This window comes from Schistocerca serialis, chromosome 2 (assembly GCF_023864345.2).
Source record: "Schistocerca serialis cubense isolate TAMUIC-IGC-003099 chromosome 2, iqSchSeri2.2, whole genome shotgun sequence".
Taxonomy (NCBI): Eukaryota; Metazoa; Arthropoda; class Insecta; order Orthoptera; family Acrididae; genus Schistocerca; species Schistocerca serialis.
Genome location: NC_064639.1, coordinates 429,288,896 through 429,308,775, shown reverse-complemented (window position 1 = coordinate 429,308,775; position 19,880 = coordinate 429,288,896). Strand labels below are relative to the sequence as shown.

At 52.5% G+C, this 19,880-nt stretch overlaps 1 protein-coding gene across 1 annotated transcript in view; it reads right to left on the bottom strand.

Annotated features, from left to right (window-relative positions):
• Positions 1–4,521: 4,521 nt before the first annotated feature.
• LOC126456038 (trichohyalin-like) overlaps positions 4,522–19,880 on the bottom strand; it is a 133,955-nt gene continuing 118,596 nt past the window's right edge. Inside the window, exon 2 of the mRNA XM_050091794.1 lies at positions 4,522–9,130. Within this exon, the coding sequence (XP_049947751.1) occupies positions 4,522–9,130 (4,609 nt within the window). The remainder of the gene's footprint in view (positions 9,131–19,880) is intronic.

Below are 19,880 nucleotides of genomic sequence, written 5' to 3'. Positions count from 1 at the left end.
ATTCCTTTTTAACGGATCGAAAGTTTACGGTACGTGTGGGTTCCGTATTGTCCGACGTCTTCCTCCAGGAGAACAGAGTGCCTCAGGGCTCCATCTTGAGCGTAGCACTTTTTGCCATTGCGATCAATCCAATTATGGATTGTATTCCACCTAATGTCTCAGGCTCTCTCTTTGTCGATGACTTCGCAATCTACTGCAGTGCCCAGAGAACATGCCTCCTGGAGCGCTGCCTTCAGCGTTGTCTAGACAGCCTCTACTCATGGAGCGTGGCAAATGGCTTCCGGTTCTCTGAAGAGAAGACGGTTTGTATCAACTTTCGGCGATGTACAGCGTTCCTTCCGCCATCCTTACATCTCGGTCCCATTGTTCTCCCATTCGCGGAAACAAATAAGTCTCTAGGGCTCACGTTGGACAGAAAACTGTGTTGGTCTCCACATGTCTCTTATTTGGCGGCCCGTTGTACACGTTCCCTTAACGTCCTCAGAGTTCTTAGCGGTTCATCTTGGGGAGCGGATCGCACTGTCCTGCTTCGCTTGTATCGGTCCATAGTCCGATCGAAGCTGGATTATGGGAGCTTCGTCTACTCGTCCGCTCGGCCATCCCTCTTACGCCGGCTCAACTCCATTCACCATCGGGGGATACGTCTTGCGACCGGAGCCTTCTACACTAGTCCTGTCGAGAGTCTTTATGCTGAAGCTGCCGAGTTACCATTGACCTACCGGCGCGACGTACTGCTGTGTCGGTATGCCTGCCGGCTGTTGTCTATGCCCGACCACCCCTCTTACAAGTCCTTCTTCGCCGAGTCTCTCGACCATCAGTACGGGTTGTGTGTCTGCCTTGCTGCCCCCCCCCCCCCTCCCGCCCCGGAGTCCGCTTCCGTCGTCTGCTTCGACAATTGGATTTTGCCCTCCCTACCACCTTCAGAGAGGGTGAGAGCCCGACACCACCTTGGCTCCAGGCTCCGGTTCATATTTATCTCGACCTCAGCTCACTCCTGAAGGAGGGTACTCCGGCTGCAGTGTATTGCTCACGGTTTGTCGAACTTCGTGCTCGACTTTCCGGTCACACCTTTATTTACACCGATGGCTCCAAAACTGACGACTGTGTCGGCTGTGCCTTTCTCGATGGGGCCGCCACCTTTAAATACCGGCTCCTCGACCAATGTTCCAGCTTTACGGCCGAGCTTTTTGCTCTACATCAGGCTGTTCAGTATGCCCGCCGCCACCGCCATTGATCGTATGTACTCTGCTCTGACTCACTCAGTGCTCTTCAGAGCCTTGGAGCTCCCTATCCGGTCCATCCCTTGATTCAACGGATAAAGCAGTCCCTCCATTCTTTCGCTGATAATGGTTCTCCTGTCAGCTTCCTGCGGGTTCCCCAGACATGTAGGAGTGCCTGGGAATGAGGCTGCAGATGCTGCAGCCAAGGCTGCAGTCCTCCTGCCTCGGCCAGCCTCCCATTGTCCCGTCATCTGACGTTCGTGGGGATGTATGTAAGAGGCTTGTGTCGTTGTGGTGGGATGCTTGGTCATCCCTCCAAGGAAACAAGCTCCGGGCAGTAAAACCGCTCCCAACTGCTTGGACAACATCCTCCCGACCATCTCGGCGCGAGGAGGTCCTTCTGACCAGGTTGCGGATTGGGCATTGCCGGTTTAGCCACCGGTACCTGCTCTCCGGTGACCCAGCCACGCAGTGCCCTTGTGATCAGGCATTAACAGAGCGCCATCTTCTATTGTCGTGTCCCCGTTTTAGTCAATTTCGTGTTGTCCTGTCCCTGCCATCTGCTTTACCGGATGTTTTAGCTGATGACGCTCGAGCAGCTGCTCGTATTCTGCGTTTTATAACTTTAACTGGCTTGACCAAAGACATTTAACCTTTTTACTTATTTTCTCTGCATCTTTGTCAGGTCCTTCTGGTGTCCCCCCATCCCCTTGAGTTTTAGCAGATTCCATGTGCTTTCACACCAGTGACTGGGCGCTAATGACCTCAACAGTTGAGCGCCCTTAATCCCTACAAAAAAAAAGAAAACTCGCCCCCCCCCCCTTTCAGACAATCTAGTGTATCGTTAAATGCTGGAAGAGGGTAATCGTCCTGTTTTGTTACCTTATTAAGCTTCCTGTAATCAACACAAAAGCGCCAACTGCCATTCTTCTGACGAGAACCAATGGTGACGGCCATGGGCTCTTTGAAGGCTGAATGATGCCATTCATCATTATTTTCTCTACCTCGTCGCGAATTATTCCACGTTCCGTTCCTGACACACAGTATGCTCTCTGGCTTATTGGTTGATGGTCTCCGCTGCTACTCCGGTGCTTCACCGTCGAGCTGTCTAATTTGCTCTTCACCTGTGGATTGAAGCATTCAGAGAACTCTTGAAAAATGTCAAGTAGCTTCTTTTGCTGTTCCTTAGTGAGATCTGGTGATAGTCGAGCTAGAACAAATTGTCTCGTGGTGGTAGCGCTAATTTCGCCCAAAGACTTGGCATGGAAGGTTTCTGTAACACTCAGCTGTTTGGCGATTAACGGTTTAGCGTTTGCTACGCACATCAGTCTTGGAAGGAAATGCGGTTCTCGGCGACAGTTAACCATCCACAATTCACTGAATCCGTTCTTAAACGAGATGACAGAGGCTGGTATGACAGTTATTCTTCGGTGGTATGCTTTTCTTAGATTCCACTAAAAGATCCATGGGTTGATGCGTGGTATGACGCATGACAGTTACCTTTCCAGCGCTGATTGCAGGAATGATCACTCCATCCAGCACAGTCTCCACACACTCGGATGCGCATCTTCCTGTCCACAGTATCTCATCTCCTCTAGCACGATCTTCGAGCAACCATAATCTATAATTGCTTTAGAAGCTTTCAAAAAGTCCCATCCGAGGACGTAGTCATGATTACTCCTGTAAGACGATGAATTCTAAGGGATCTGTATGGCCACTTACACACACGAATGGTACATCTTCCTGTAGGTTTTACATAGTTCCCGTTAGCCACCTTTAGTAGAGATGTTTTGCTGTCGGCGAATACGGGTTTCTGCAATTGGCGACTGCACTTCTCCGAAATCACTATGATGCTAAAGAGTCCACAAGAGCTTGAGCTGGTCGGTCATCCATGAGGATATCGACGTAGTTTCATATCATTTTTGTAGTGATAGACGGCGGAGGATTTTTCTCTTTGGCAGCCTCACCTTCAAGGAAGATCGCACCGTATAGTTTCCAGGTTGCAGCGCCTAGGTGATCGGCTGGAGCTTCTAAACGGCGATGGAAATCTTGATCACCATGTTGGGGAGCGTCATCTCCAGCTGCTAGCTTGCGGCGGTGGTGACCTACGTCGTCCCGGAGTTGGCGTCTGTTGAGATCGGTCTGTGGTGTTCTGGCTCGGGCGACATCAAATATCTGCCGCCTTTCTCGACAATAGCGCACCACATGTCCCGGTCGTCCGCAGTGGAAACGCACTGTTCTTTATTCTGGGTCCTCCACACGTCAATCTTCCCTAGTGCCCAAATAGGTTCCTCATGCGGCATTGTAGGAACGTAACTTCGCCTGGGTCGCGACTTTTGACCTTATTAAAGGGAAACGAAGGACGAGAGATTGGGTTCAATGTCTGTTCCACTTCGTCACTTACGACCTCTTGAAGCGTTTCGGTTTTCTGTTCGCCGTGCAATCCAAGTGCCTTCTGAACTTCTTCTCTCACTATCTGACGAACACTTGCGAAATACGTTTCTTCCTCCATCAGACATTGATACGAGTTTTGGAAGCCGTACAAAATTCTTGCGTGTAACTCTTTTTTTATGCCTTGTTTTGATGTACTGGTAACATAATTGGATGCTGTCGAAACTTCGTTCAGGGGTAGGGATTGATACAGGTCCTGAGCAACGCCCTTCATGAAATGTGCAACCTGTCCTCCCCTCCATTGTAGGATCCACTATTCTACACAGCTCCAAAACGTCTTGAATGCGTCTTGAATGTAGGATACAGTAGTTTCTCCTCAACGCTGTGCACTGCACTTGATCCTCAGCCTTGCACTTCTGTCGTTGTGTGTTGCCGAAATAACTTGTTCAGTTCCGCTTGGAATACTTCCCAGCTTGTGAACTTCTCCTCGTTCTTATACCATTGCTTGCAGTGCCCTCCAAGTAAAAAATTACGTTAACCAAACACAATGTCATCACATTTGTTAAATTTGGCAGTACACTCATACACCTTCACCCAATTATTTCGATCTTGGCCATAGTAAGCAGAGAACACGGAAGGACTCGTGTGGTGGCACACAGTTGCTGTCATTGTAACGTCCTCTTCTGCCTCCCCCCCCCCCCTGTGGGTCCAGGGGTTAGAATAGGCCTGAGGTATTCCTGCGGCTAAAAGGAGTCCATCCCCCTCAAGCAGGTAGTTAGCGCCTGCGTCCGGAGACGGACGGTCCCACGACCTATATTTGTGGTCTTCTTGGTTTTTCGCTTCTCGTTTCTTCCTTCTTTGGTTGGTTTCTTCCTTCTTTGGTTAGTTCATTTCTTTGTTCTTCTCCATCTCACTGTCTTCCGTGCCTCCTTCTCCGTGCCTCCTTCTCCGTGCCTCCTTCTCCGTGCCTCCTTCTCCGTGCCTCCTTCTCCGTGCCTCCTTCTCCGTGCCTCCTTCTCCGTGCCTCCTTCTCCGTGCCTCCTTCTCCGTGCCTCCTTCTCCGTGCCTCCTTCTCCGTGCCTCCTTCTCCTCCGTGCCTCCTTCTCCTCCGTGCCTCCTTCTCCTCCGTGCCTCCTTCTCCTCCGTGCCTCCTTCTCCTCCGTGCCTCCTTCTCCTCCGTGCCTCCTTCTCCTCCGTGCCTCCTTCTCCTCCGTGCCTCCTTCTCCTCCGTGCCTCCTTCTCCTCCGTGCCTCCTTCTCCTCCGTGCCTCCTTCTCCTCCGTGCCTCCTTCTCCTCCGTGCCTCCTTCTCCTCCGTGCCTCCTTCTCCTCCGTGCCTCCTTCTCCTCCGTGCCTCCTTCTCCTCCGTGCCTCCTTCTCCTCCGTGCCTCCTTCTCCTCCGTGCCTCCTTCTCCTCCGTGCCTCCTTCTCCTCCGTGCCTCCTTCTCCTCCGTGCCTCCTTCTCCTCCGTGCCTCCTTCTCCTCCTCCGTGCCTCCTTCTCCTCCTCCGTGCCTCCTTCTCCTCCTCCGTGCCTCCTTCTCCTCCTCCGTGCCTCCTTCTCCTCCTCCGTGCCTCCTTCTCCTCCTCCGTGCCTCCTTCTCCTCCTCCGTGCCTCCTTCTCCTCCTCCGTGCCTCCTTCTCCTCCTCCGTGCCTCCTTCTCCTCCTCCGTGCCTCCTTCTCCTCCTCCGTGCCTCCTTCTCCTCCTCCGTGCCTCCTTCTCCTCCTCCGTGCCTCCTTCTCCTCCTCCGTGCCTCCTTCTCCTCCTCCGTGCCTCCTTCTCCTCCTCCGTGCCTCCTTCTCCTCCTCCGTGCCTCCTTCTCCTCCTCCGTGCCTCCTTCTCCTCCTCCGTGCCTCCTTCTCCTCCTCCGTGCCTCCTTCTCCTCCTCCGTGCCTCCTTCTCCTCCTCCGTGCCTCCTTCTCCTCCTCCGTGCCTCCTTCTCCTCCTCCGTGCCTCCTTCTCCTCCTCCGTGCCTCCTTCTCCTCCTCCGTGCCTCCTTCTCCTCCTCCGTGCCTCCTTCTCCTCCTCCGTGCCTCCTTCTCCTCCTCCGTGCCTCCTTCTCCTCCTCCGTGCCTCCTTCTCCTCCTCCGTGCCTCCTTCTCCTCCTCCGTGCCTCCTTCTCCTCCTCCGTGCCTCCTTCTCCTCCTCCGTGCCTCCTTCTCCTCCTCCGTGCCTCCTTCTCCTCCTCCGTGCCTCCTTCTCCTCCTCCGTGCCTCCTTCTCCTCCTCCGTGCCTCCTTCTCCTCCTCCGTGCCTCCTTCTCCTCCTCCGTGCCTCCTTCTCCTCCTCCGTGCCTCCTTCTCCTCCTCCGTGCCTCCTTCTCCTCCTCCGTGCCTCCTTCTCCTCCTCCGTGCCTCCTTCTCCTCCTCCGTGCCTCCTTCTCCTCCTCCGTGCCTCCTTCTCCTCCTCCGTGCCTCCTTCTCCTCCTCCGTGCCTCCTTCTCCTCCTCCGTGCCTCCTTCTCCTCCTCCGTGCCTCCTTCTCCTCCTCCGTGCCTCCTTCTCCTCCTCCGTGCCTCCTTCTCCTCCTCCGTGCCTCCTTCTCCTCCTCCGTGCCTCCTTCTCCTCCTCCGTGCCTCCTTCTCCTCCTCCGTGCCTCCTTCTCCTCCTCCGTGCCTCCTTCTCCTCCTCCGTGCCTCCTTCTCCTCCTCCGTGCCTCCTTCTCCTCCTCCGTGCCTCCTTCTCCTCCTCCGTGCCTCCTTCTCCTCCTCCGTGCCTCCTTCTCCTCCTCCGTGCCTCCTTCTCCTCCTCCGTGCCTCCTTCTCCTCCTCCGTGCCTCCTTCTCCTCCTCCGTGCCTCCTTCTCCTCCTCCGTGCCTCCTTCTCCTCCTCCGTGCCTCCTTCTCCTCCTCCGTGCCTCCTTCTCCTCCTCCGTGCCTCCTTCTCCTCCTCCGTGCCTCCTTCTCCTCCTCCGTGCCTCCTTCTCCTCCTCCGTGCCTCCTTCTCCTCCTCCGTGCCTCCTTCTCCTCCTCCGTGCCTCCTTCTCCTCCTCCGTGCCTCCTTCTCCTCCTCCGTGCCTCCTTCTCCTCCTCCGTGCCTCCTTCTCCTCCTCCGTGCCTCCTTCTCCTCCTCCGTGCCTCCTTCTCCTCCTCCGTGCCTCCTTCTCCTCCTCCGTGCCTCCTTCTCCTCCTCCGTGCCTCCTTCTCCTCCTCCGTGCCTCCTTCTCCTCCTCCTCCGTGCCTCCTTCTCCTCCTCCTCCGTGCCTCCTTCTCCTCCTCCTCCGTGCCTCCTTCTCCTCCTCCTCCGTGCCTCCTTCTCCTCCTCCTCCGTGCCTCCTTCTCCTCCTCCTCCGTGCCTCCTTCTCCTCCTCCTCCGTGCCTCCTTCTCCTCCTCCTCCGTGCCTCCTTCTCCTCCTCCTCCGTGCCTCCTTCTCCTCCTCCTCCGTGCCTCCTTCTCCTCCTCCTCCGTGCCTCCTTCTCCTCCTCCTCCGTGCCTCCTTCTCCTCCTCCTCCGTGCCTCCTTCTCCTCCTCCTCCGTGCCTCCTTCTCCTCCTCCTCCGTGCCTCCTTCTCCTCCTCCTCCGTGCCTCCTTCTCCTCCTCCTCCGTGCCTCCTTCTCCTCCTCCTCCGTGCCTCCTTCTCCTCCTCCTCCGTGCCTCCTTCTCCTCCTCCTCCGTGCCTCCTTCTCCTCCTCCTCCGTGCCTCCTTCTCCTCCTCCTCCGTGCCTCCTTCTCCTCCTCCTCCGTGCCTCCTTCTCCTCCTCCTCCGTGCCTCCTTCTCCTCCTCCTCCGTGCCTCCTTCTCCTCCTCCTCCGTGCCTCCTTCTCCTCCTCCTCCGTGCCTCCTTCTCCTCCTCCTCCGTGCCTCCTTCTCCTCCTCCTCCGTGCCTCCTTCTCCTCCTCCTCCGTGCCTCCTTCTCCTCCTCCTCCGTGCCTCCTTCTCCTCCTCCTCCGTGCCTCCTTCTCCTCCTCCTCCGTGCCTCCTTCTCCTCCTCCTCCGTGCCTCCTTCTCCTCCTCCTCCGTGCCTCCTTCTCCTCCTCCTCCGTGCCTCCTTCTCCTCCTCCTCCGTGCCTCCTTCTCCTCCTCCTCCGTGCCTCCTTCTCCTCCTCCTCCGTGCCTCCTTCTCCTCCTCCTCCGTGCCTCCTTCTCCTCCTCCTCCGTGCCTCCTTCTCCTCCTCCTCCGTGCCTCCTTCTCCTCCTCCTCCGTGCCTCCTTCTCCTCCTCCTCCGTGCCTCCTTCTCCTCCTCCTCCGTGCCTCCTTCTCCTCCTCCTCCGTGCCTCCTTCTCCTCCTCCTCCGTGCCTCCTTCTCCTCCTCCTCCGTGCCTCCTTCTCCTCCTCCTCCGTGCCTCCTTCTCCTCCTCCTCCGTGCCTCCTTCTCCTCCTCCTCCGTGCCTCCTTCTCCTCCTCCTCCGTGCCTCCTTCTCCTCCTCCTCCGTGCCTCCTTCTCCTCCTCCTCCGTGCCTCCTTCTCCTCCTCCTCCGTGCCTCCTTCTCCTCCTCCTCCGTGCCTCCTTCTCCTCCTCCTCCGTGCCTCCTTCTCCTCCTCCTCCGTGCCTCCTTCTCCTCCTCCTCCGTGCCTCCTTCTCCTCCTCCTCCGTGCCTCCTTCTCCTCCTCCTCCGTGCCTCCTTCTCCTCCTCCTCCGTGCCTCCTTCTCCTCCTCCTCCGTGCCTCCTTCTCCTCCTCCTCCGTGCCTCCTTCTCCTCCTCCTCCGTGCCTCCTTCTCCTCCTCCTCCGTGCCTCCTTCTCCTCCTCCTCCGTGCCTCCTTCTCCTCCTCCTCCGTGCCTCCTTCCCCTCCTCCTCCGTGCCTCCTTCTCCTCCTCCTCCGTGCCTCCTTCTCCTCCTCCTCCGTGCCTCCTTCTCCTCCTCCTCCTCCGTGCCTCCTTCTCCTCCTCCTCCTCCGTGCCTCCTTCTCCTCCTCCTCCTCCGTGCCTCCTTCTCCTCCTCCTCCTCCGTGCCTCCTTCTCCTCCTCCTCCTCCGTGCCTCCTTCTCCTCCTCCTCCGTGCCTCCTTCTCCTCCTCCTCCGTGCCTCCTTCTCCTCCTCCTCCGTGCCTCCTTCTCCTCCTCCTCCGTGCCTCCTTCTCCTCCTCCTCCGTGCCTCCTTCTCCTCCTCCTCCGTGCCTCCTTCTCCTCCTCCTCCGTGCCTCCTTCTCCTCCTCCTCCGTGCCTCCTTCTCCTCCTCCTCCGTGCCTCCTTCTCCTCCTCCTCCGTGCCTCCTTCTCCTCCTCCTCCGTGCCTCCTTCTCCTCCTCCTCCGTGCCTCCTTCTCCTCCTCCGTGCCTCCTTCTCCTCCTCCGTGCCTCCTTCTCCTCCTCCGTGCCTCCTTCTCCTCCTCCGTGCCTCCTTCTCCTCCTCCGTGCCTCCTTCTCCTCCTCCGTGCCTCCTTCTCCTCCTCCGTGCCTCCTTCTCCTCCTCCGTGCCTCCTTCTCCTCCTCCGTGCCTCCTTCTCCTCCTCCGTGCCTCCTTCTCCTCCTCCGTGCCTCCTTGTCCTCCTCCGTGCCTCCTTGTCCTCCTCCGTGCCTCCTTGTCCTCCTCCGTGCCTCCTTGTCCTCCTCCGTGCCTCCTTGTCCTCCTCCGTGCCTCCTTGTCCTCCTCCGTGCCTCCTCCTCCTCCTCCTCCGTGCCTCCTCCTCCTCCTCCTCCGTGCCTCCTCCTCCTCCTCCTCCGTGCCTCCTCCTCCTCCTCCTCCGTGCCTCCTCCTCCTCCTCCTCCGTGCCTCCTCCTCCTCCTCCTCCGTGCCTCCTCCTCCTCCTCCGTGCCTCCTCCTCCTCCTCCTCCGTGCCTCCTCCTCCTCCTCCTCCGTGCCTCCTCCTCCTCCTCCTCCGTGCCTCCTCCTCCTCCTCCGTCTCGGCGTTTGAGACAGTCTGTCCTCTCTCTCTCTCCCTCTCTCTTCTTTTTCTTCTTCCTTCCTCCCTGTGCGCCCCTGAAGGCAGACCCACGCGTTCGCACGCGTAGCCGGTGACGGGGTAGCGCGTAATTTCCCGCCCTGGGTAGACAAGTAAGGCACGCGCGTACCCCCTGGTAAAGGCCAGGCCCAGGGAGGGGTGGTTGCCTGAGCTGATACCTTCTGACCATGCCGATTGGTCCCTACGTCTGTTTCTCGGGAGGTGTGACCTGAGGTGTAAACATTCACCTAAGGCGGGAGTGCCCTCTGAGAGGGTCCACACAAGGAAGGAGCGCACCGTCGGAGACGCTGGCAATCATGGGGATTCCTCCGCAATGGATTTCTCTTCTTTCTCGACTTCTGCCCACAAACGGAAACTTGACCAGCCCCCAGTGACGAAAGTACTACCGCCTACCCCACAGTTCCTCGTCGTTTCTTGATCTGAGGATGGAAAGGATTTTTCCTCTGTCAACCCTTTCGTTATCCAGAAGGGTGTAGATGCCATAGCCGGATCTGTCAAATCTTGTACCGGGTTGCGTAATGGTACCTTGTTACTAGAAACTGAGAGCGCCTTTCAGGCACAAAAACTGCTTCGGGCCACACTCCTCTACACGTTCCCTGTCCGGGTGGAGGCTCACCGAACTTTGACTTCGTCTCGTGGTGTGGTCTATACTAGATCCCTCGACGGATTGACTGACGAGGAGATTCAATCTTTCCTCGCTGAGCAGGGCATGACGGCTGTCCATAAGGTCATGAAAAAGGTCAACAATGACCTTGTACCGACCCGGACACTTTTCTTGGCCTTTGATAGTGCTAAGCTGCCATCGCGCATCAATTCGGGCTACGAGGTTATTTCTGTTCGCCTCTATGTCCCGACACCTACGCGCTGCTACCAGTGTCAGCGTTTTAATCACACTCGCCAGTCTTGTTCCAATGCGGCTAAATGTGTCACTTATGGCAGGGATGCCCATGAGGGTGACTGTCCATCTCTGTCTCCTCATTGTGTGAACTGAACTGTCAGGGTGACCATGCCGCATCCTCCCGCGACTGTCCCGTCTATAAGGAAGAACGCTGTATCCAAGAAATTCGGGGCAAAGAGAAAGTGTCCAGCTTGGCTGCTCGCAAGCTATTGGCTAGTAGGAAGCCCACGCTGCTCCCAGCGGGGAAATACATTACTGTCCTCGCCTCTCCTCGGACTACCAGGGAGGTGGCAACCCAGACATGCGATCTGACCTTCAGCACCACGGTCGTCCGTTCGGCCAGTGCTAAGATCACGCGGGCGACGTCTCCTCTTCCTCCCATCACCCCACAGACACCAGCACCTTCATCAGCTTCTGCTAAGACGAAGACCCAGAAGTCAGATGCACGGGCCTTCAAGAAGGAACCGTCCCGTGCAGACTTCCTACGTACCTCGACCTCCCAGCCATCGACCGGTACTTCCACCAAACGACCTTCCAAGAAGGCTCATAGGAAGCACACTTCTCCTTCTCCGCCACGGCGCATTTCTTCTCCTGCGCCACCCAGCGGTTGCCGCCCCAGGCCGTCATCCGTGTCACCTGGCCGCACCGCTGGTAGCCGAACATCTGGCCGTTCACCGGCGGAGGAAGCTCCCCCTCCCGGCCATCTTACCAAGATGGCCGATGAACCTATAGAACCAATGGACGATGACTGTCCGCTTACTGATAGCGGCGGCAGTGGTCGCTCGAAGCCAGGCCCTCAGCGGCCTTCGAGGTGACCCCTTCTTTCATCTTCCTTTTCTTCTTACAATGGCACTTATTCACTGGAATATTCGCAGCATTCGCTCCAACCGAGAGGACTTGAAGTTGCTGCTCCGCTTGCACTATCCGCTCGTCGTAGCCCTCCAGGAAACGGAGCTACGCCCATGCGATCAAATTGCCTTGGCACACTACACCTCTGTGCGTTTTGACCTACCACCTGTGGTAGGTATCCCGGCTCATGGAGGGGTTATGTTGCTGGTCCGGGATGATATTTACTACGATCCCATCACGTTGCACACCGGCCTGCAGGCAGTTGCCATCCGCATTACTCTCCCCACTTTTACATTTTCCATTTGTACCGTTTACACTCCATCGTCGTCTGCCGTTACCAGGGCAGACATGATGCAACTTATTGCTCAGCTACCTGCACCATTTTTGTTAACTGGAGACTTCAATGCCCACCATCCCCTTTGGGGCTCTCCAGCATCCTGTCCGAGGGGCTCCCTATTAGCACACATTTTCAACCAGCTCAATCTTGTCTGCCTCAATACTGGCGCCCCTACTTTTCTTTCGGACACATCTCACACCTATTCCCATTTAGACCTCTCTATATGTACATCCCAACTTGGACGCCAGTTTGAGTGGTATGCACTTTCTGATACATAGTCGAGCGACCACTTCCCGTGTGTTATCCATCTCCTGCAGCATACCCCCTCTCCGTGCTCATCTAGTTGGACCATCTCCAAAGCAGACTGGGGCTCTTCTATTCCAGGGCGACCTTTCAGGATCAAACCTTCACAAGCTGCGATCGTCAGGTCGCACACCTCACGGAAGTCATTCTCACTGCTGCTGAATATTCCATCCCTCAACCTACTTCTTCTCCACGTCGCGTACCGGTCCCCTGGTGGACCGCAGCATGTAGAGACGCTTTACGTGCTCGTCGACGTGCTTTACGCACATTTAAACGCCACCCTACAATGGCGAATTGTATCAATTATAAACGATTACGTGCGCAGAAGAAAGCAAGAAAGCCAGCTGGGCTGCTTTTACAAGCACCTTCAACAGTTTTACTCCTTCTGTTGTCTGGGGTAGCCTGCGCCGGCTATCTGGCACTAAGGTCCACTCACCAGTTTCTGGCTTGACTGTCGCGAATGACGACCTTGTGGCCCCTGAGGCTGTCTCCAATGCCTTCGGCCGCTTTTTCGCAGAGGTTTCGAGCTCCGCTCATTATCACCCTGCCTTTCTCCCCCACAAACAGGCAGGGGAGGCTAGGCCACCTAACTTTCGCTCCTCTAATCGTGAAAGTTATAATGCCCCATTCACCATGCGGGAACTCGAAAACGCACTTGGCCGATCCTGGTCCTCCACTCCAGGGCCTGATTCTATTCATATTCAGATGCTGAAGAACCTTTCTCCTGCGGGTAAAGGTTTTCTTCTTCGTACCTACAATCGCATCTGGATTGAGGGTCATGTTCCCGCATGCTGGCGCGAGTCTATTGTTGTCCCGATTCCTAAGCCGGGGAAGGACAAGCACTTGCCTTCCAGTTATCGACCCATCTCGCTTACCAGCTGTGTCAGTAAAGTAATGGAGCGAATGGTTAACTCACGTTCGGTTTGGCTGCTCGAGTCTCGACGCCTACTTACCAATGTACAATGTGGATTTCGTAGGCGCCGATGTTGACCATCAGGTTACCTTGTCGACCTTCATTATGAATAACGTCTTGCGGAAGCGCCCGACCGCGGCTGTGTTCTTTGATTTGGAGAAGGCTTACGACACCTGTTGGAGGGCGGGCATTCTCCACACCATGCATACATGGGACCTTCGCGGTCACCTCCCTCTTTTTATTCGTTCCTTTTTAATGGATCGACAGTTCAGGGTACGTGTTGGTTCTGTCCTGTCACACATTTCGCCAGCAGAATGGGGTGCCACAGGGCTCAGTTTTGAGCGTCGCTCTCTTCGCCATAGCGATCAATCCAATAATGGATTGCCTCCCAGCTGATGTATCAGGCTCCCTTTTCGTGGACGATTTTACCATCTATTGCAGCGCGCAGCGTACATGATTCCTGGAGTGCTGTCTTCAGCGTTCTCTTGACCATCTTTACTCTTGGAGTGTCGCCAATGGCTTCCGTTTTTCTGCCGAGAAGACGGTCTGTATTAACTTCTGGCGCTACAAAGAGTTTCTCCCACCGTCCTTACGACTCGGTGCCGTTGCTCTCCCATTCGTGGAGACAACAAAATTTTTAGGTCTTACATTTGACAGCAAACTCAGCTGGTCTCCACATGTCATATTTGGCTGCCCGTTGTACACGTTCTCTAAATGTTCTCCGTGTTCTCCGTATTCTCAGTGCTATGTCGTGGGGAGCGGATCGAACCGTCCTACTTCGCCTATATCGGTCGATCGTCCGCTCCAAGCTGGATTATGGGCGTTTCGTATACTCCTCTGCACAGCCATCCATCTTACGCCGCCTCAAGTCCATACAGCATCGGGGTCTACGACCTGCGATCGGAGCGTTTTATGCTAGTCCCGTCGAGAGTCATCATGCTGACGCTGGTGAATTGCCTCTCACCTACCGGCGCGAAATACTGCTTTGACGGTATGCCTGTCAGCTACTGGCAATGCCCGACCACCCGTCTTATCGTTCCTTTTCTGATGACTCTCTCGACCGTCAATACGGGTTGTATGTCTCTGCCCTGCTACCCCCTGGAGTTAGCTTTCGTCGCCTCCTTCAACACCTTGATTTTTCACTCCCTGCAACCTTTAGAGTTGGCGAGAGCCACTCGCCTCCTTGGCTCCAGGCTCAGGTTCGCGTCCACCTTGACCTCTGCTCGCTCCCAAAAGTGGTTACCCCCGGTTCAGTCTACCACTCACGTTTTGTTGACCTTCGTTCGAAGTTTATGAATATGACCTTCATTTATACAGATGGCTCTAAGACCAATGACGGGGTCGGGTGTTCTTTTATTGTTGGGGCACAAACTTTCAAATACCGGCTCCATGGCCATTGTTCGGTCTTCACAGCTGAGCTCTTTGCTCCCTACCAGGCTGTTCTTTACATCTGCCGCCACCGACATTCTGCTTATGTCATCTGCTCCCATTCCCTGAGCGCCATCCAGAGCCTCAGTGATCCGTACCCGGTTCACCCTTTCGTGCACCGGATCCAACGCTCTCTCCAGCAGCTGGTGGACGTCGGTTCTCCAGTTAGCTTTATATGGGTTCCTGGCCATGTCGGTATCCCTGGGAACGAAGCCGCAGATGCCGCGGCCAAGGCTGCGGTCCTCCAGCCTCGGACAGCTTCTTGTTGTGTCCCTTCATCAGATTGCAGCAGGGTCATTTGTCGGCGCATTTTATCGCTGTGGCATGCCGATTGGGCTGCACTTACAGACAACAAGCTTCGGGCCTTGAAACCTCTTCCCGCCGCTTGGACGTCCTCCTCACGCCCTTCTCGGCGGGAGGAGGTAGTTTTGGCCCGGTTACGAATTGGACACTGCCGGTTCAGCCATCGCCATCTGCTGACGGCTGCGCCGGCGCCGTTCTGCCCATGTGGGCAATTGCTGACGGTCCGTGACATTTTAACGTCCTGTCCGGATTTTAACACACTGCGTCTTGATCTTGGCCTGCCATGTACTCTAGATGCCATTTTAGCGGATGACCCACGAGCAGCTGCTCGCCTTCATTTGACAACCCTCTCTAAGGACATTTGATTACGCTGTTTTTTTTTTATCCTATGCCTGTCAGTCTGTCTTTTATAGTATTTTCCGTTTCGTTGCTGTTTTAAACTTGTGACTCGAGGTGCATTCCTAACGTAGTCTGGGCGCTAATGACCGTTGAAGTTGTGCGCCCTAAAACCACAAAAAAAAAATCTTCTGCCTCCGATAGATTGCGGAATGTAGAATACGGCTCGAACTCGTGTTTCTCGCCACGTAAACGGTGTCCCTGTCGTGGCCTGATGGGAGCCACTGTGTCGTCGATAACGTGCGCTATCACAAGTTCCAGTAACCAGAGCCTCCACCAGACTGTCACGTAGAAGAAGGTGTAATTAGATGAATGACGAACAGCAACTTAACTTAATGGTTTATTCAGCAATTGCACATACAAGTGTGTGTAGCGAACTGCCTCCAGCCAGAACACACATGGTATATATAAAGTTACAGAACATTGCAGTACAATGATTCTTCACATTTGTGGATACTTCTAGAATGTGCTCGAATCGAATATAGAAACAAAAATTTAAGAGTTCAGGTGAGTTTTGAACTCGAGACCTTCCATGCAACAGTGCAGTATCATAACCACTACACCACGGTGACCGTGCTACTCAGCTTCTTCTGCGACAATATGTTAATTTCTAACTACGGTGATTTTCGCTTGATTCCTCGCTTACGTCGCGAAATGCAGACTCCTAGGACAACGATGTTTTTATGCTTTATACACACTAACAATTGACGTCTTCCTAGTTCTGTAGCACTATGCATTTCTTACAATTCTCACATTACTTACGTTTTTCACAGCACTCTTTTCCGCACAACATTGTTTTCTGTGTGTTTTTTACTCCTAAATGTGTTGTGGTTGGTGTTTTCTAGTGTTGCTGAAATGACTATGGCAGTAGTTGGTTTGACCTATTCTTCTTATTCTGTTATTGTAATTCTATTTGTTGCTGTGTGTTTATATGCTGTGTGAGAGTAGGGAAGGAATAGTTTCTTCAATTTCTCTCTCCTGGGTTGGGGATGGAGAAACCATGATGAGTGGACATAAATGTGTGTTAGTGTGATGGATCGTAAGTTAGAGGAGAAGATAAGGAACAAGAAGTGAAATGAAATTTGAGGTTGGGTGGGAGAGTGTGAGGGGTAAAGGGTTGAAAAGGCTCCTCTTCTTCGTTATTTCATCTATTATTCTAGAGACTCTGGTTTCAAATTTTTTTTCATTGAGCAACTATTTATTTTGTGTTAATCCTCTATGTACAAATTTTCTTAGAAAGGGAAGAGGCGTCTTCGTTTCCTGACTCTTATGGTAGTAGTAACTTTTAAAATATTGCTTGGCCTCTGGTGTTCTTGTTTTCGATCGGCAATTGTTCAATGGTTTCTACCGTATTCAAATGCTCAGAAGTGGTTTTTATACTGTATCTAGTGACTGCGCTGCCAGTGCCTATCGTTCCACATTCTCTGCAACTGAGCTGATAGATAATTGATTGTTGGTATGTCTGGTTTTGATTTGTTTTGGGATGTACATTTGTATTGAGATGTTTGTTTTGTAAGCAATGTTTATGCCTTGTTTCTTTGATGGTTTTCATTACTTCTTTCCATTTTTCTGTTCAGTTTGTCGACCATTATGTCCATTTTTAATTCTATTCGTTTGATAACAGCTAGCTCTTTCTGCCAATCAGAAGGGTTTATGGGAACGCTGTTCAGTCTGTTCAAAATGTATGTGATAGTTGCCTGTAATTGTGTGCAATTTGAAGTTTCATTGAAGATGACTCTTGTGGGTTTTCTGTATGTGTGTGTTTTGTCGTTTTGTATTTACATCCACAAAGTTAAGTGACGTTTCTTATTATATTCGGAACTTTGTTTCCGTACACAGTATTTATGCATGTGTCGTTTCTGTATCCAATGTAGTCGGCAGCGATATAGACGTATGAAAAGAACCATTTTGTTACCTGCTGTTGAGAAATATGTGCGATAAAAGTGTCAAACATTCGCTTGGAAGGTTTAAAAAATGTCATATTGTTAAGCATTAAGGTCGAGCAGACTGAAGGCCTGAATTCAAAATCAAAGGCAAAGACTGAACTGTAGGCTAAAACTGCTTCTCTGTATCATCTCCTGACGCACGTTAAGAGTAGGCCACGAACCCTCATTGATAATCAAAAGCAACTAATGATGATACAGTTGTGCAGTCTGATGGCAGAGGCTTCTGTTGTCTCTAAACTGCAGGTAGGTTATGTGAAGGGTCGTTTGGATTCATTGACATCAGTCTTTCACTTTTCACAAGAGCAATAATCTCGTTAAATTAAAGGGGCGAGGATGGTAGGGCCCAAAGCCACGTTTTACTCAAACTAAGTTTTTTGTGTTAGTTCAATTTCTACTCAACAGAGGAAGCTACTGCGTAAATATTTTAATTTTCCCTCACTAGATGGCAGAGGAGTTAATACTTGTTGTTCTCATACTGTAAGGAAGCCGTCTTTTTTGCGTCTGAAACAACTCAAAGCCACAGTACATCGGCGTTTCCAAAGATGAGGCTACTTCCACGCATACGCGTAAAAGAAGATTGATACAGAAATGGCTAGTTCCGAAGACGATTTTTCGTCCAGTGGCAGAAGTTATTGTCCCTCTGATGAATTTTAATCTGAAAATGACATGATAAGTATAAAATACTTACTTTATTAAACACTTAAAACATTGAGGCCTTGGTCTATCATAGTGAAATATTATTGCATAATCATAACTGTTGTATACTCCCTGATTAAAATATGTACATGTGAATCATTAACAAATTTTACTTCTCCTATTAATGCAGTATTGGTAATTTAAGTATTATAAGCCTGTTTGAATAATATATTAACGCTTGGTATATGTGTTAAAGTGGCTTTGGTCTTTCTCATTTTGAAAAACTTCATTTGGCTTAGGATGCTGATGAATGTGAAAGGTCTCCTGAAGTATCACCTGCTAAAGAACCTAAAGGCGGAAAAAATGAGAAATATGAGCAATTGGAAAAGGGAAAAAGTAAACCTCGTAGAAATTATGGCAGAGAGTACATATCTGATAAAACGGGACAAATTGTGGTGCTAAAATTCTTAGTCCTGGATGTAAATGTAAAAAAAAGTGTTGGAGCAACATTCATGAATGTGTAGAGCAGATATTAAACTCTTCTTGGGATCTGGGTGATGTAATTTTCCGAGATAATTACCTTCTGAGCAATAATAAGACGCAACAAGTGCAAAGGAGGTAACTATGATTAATGATAACTTGAAATTGATTTTTGTCATGTACTTATTTATAAATAAAATATTATGCTGATTAATATAGTTCACTTTTCAAGGTACCCAAAGAAAAGGAAAAGCACAATTTCACGGTGAATGGTCACTTTTTTAAACCAGGTTAAGGTTAATGGCTGTAATATCTTGGTATGTAGAGAAGCATTTTTAAGTGTGCATGGGCTTCAGAACAATCAAGGACATCTTAAGTATTTACAAAAATACTTGCGTGACGGACACTCCACTTCTCCAAATCACAAAAGAGGTATTCAATGATTAAATTAATGTTGCTTCCAAGAAAAACCATAATTATGTTCTGTTGTGCTTATTTATGCAGTGTTTTTCTTTACATATCATATTCAGACACACGTTCACTAAATTTATCTCACCTGGGCATTTACCTTTAAAATCACTTTTTTCTTTTCTTTCCAGGAAAAAAGGAAACCAATCAAGGAAAGTTTCACAAGAATCAGTTCAGACAGTTCACATTCATAAATAATATACTTAAGTATGCCAGTCATTACAGCAACTCACAGAACCCCAATAAAGTGTACTTATACCATGACATGTCTATTTCTTCATTATATCAAGAACATTTGAAATATCGTGAAAAAATAATGCACCACAAGTAAAAGTTTCGAAATTTCGAGATATATTTAACCAAGATTTTAATATTGGTTTTAAATTGCTGCATTCATACACATGTCATGTGACTACTTCCAAATGCAAATAAAAATGCACAGTTGACCAGCTATGAAGATACACTCCTGGAAATGGAAAAAAGAACACATTGACACGGGTGTGTCAGACCCACCATACTTGCTCCGGACACTGCGAGAGGGCTGTACAAGCAATGATCACACGCACGGCACAGCAGACACACCAGGAACCGCGGTGTTGGCCGTCGAATGGCGCTAGCTGCGCAGCATTTGTGCACCGCCGCCGTCAGTGTCAGCCAGTTTGCCGTGGCATACGGAGCTCCATCGCAGTCTTTAACACTGGTAGCATGCCGCGACACTGTGGACGTGATCCGTATGTGCAGTTGACGGACTTTGAGCGAGGGCGTATAGTGGACATGCGGGAGGCCGGGTGGACGTACCGCCGAATTGCTCAACACGTGGGGCGTGAGGTCTCCACAGTACATCGATGTTGTCGCCAGTGGTCGGCGGAAGGTGCACGTGCCCGTCGATCTGGGACCGGACCGCAGCGACGCACAGATGCACGCCAAGACCGTAGGATCCTACGCAGTGCCGTAGGGGACCGCACCGCCACTTCCCAGCAAATTAGGGACACTGTTGCTCCTGGGGTATCGGCGAGGACCATTCGCAACCGTCTCCATGAAGCTGGGCTACGGTCCCGCACACAGTTAGGCCGTCTTCCGCTCACGCCCAAACATCGTGCAGCCCGCCTCCAGTGGTGTCGCGACAGGCGTGAATGGAGGGACGAATGGAGACGTGTCGTCTTCAGCGGTGAGAGTCGGTTCTGCCTTGGTGCCAATGATGGTCGTATGCGTGTTTGGCGCCGTGCAGGTGAGCGCCACAATCAGGACTGCATACGACCGAGGCACACAGGGCCAACACCCGGCATTATGGTGTGGAGAGCGATCTGCTACACTCGCCGTACACCACTGGTGATCGTCGAGGGGACACTGAATAGGGCACGGTACATCCAAACCGTCATCGAACCCATCGTTCTACCATTCCTAGACCGGCAAGGGAACTTGCTGTTCCAACAGGACAATGCACGTCCGCATGTATCCCGTGCCACCCAACGTGCTC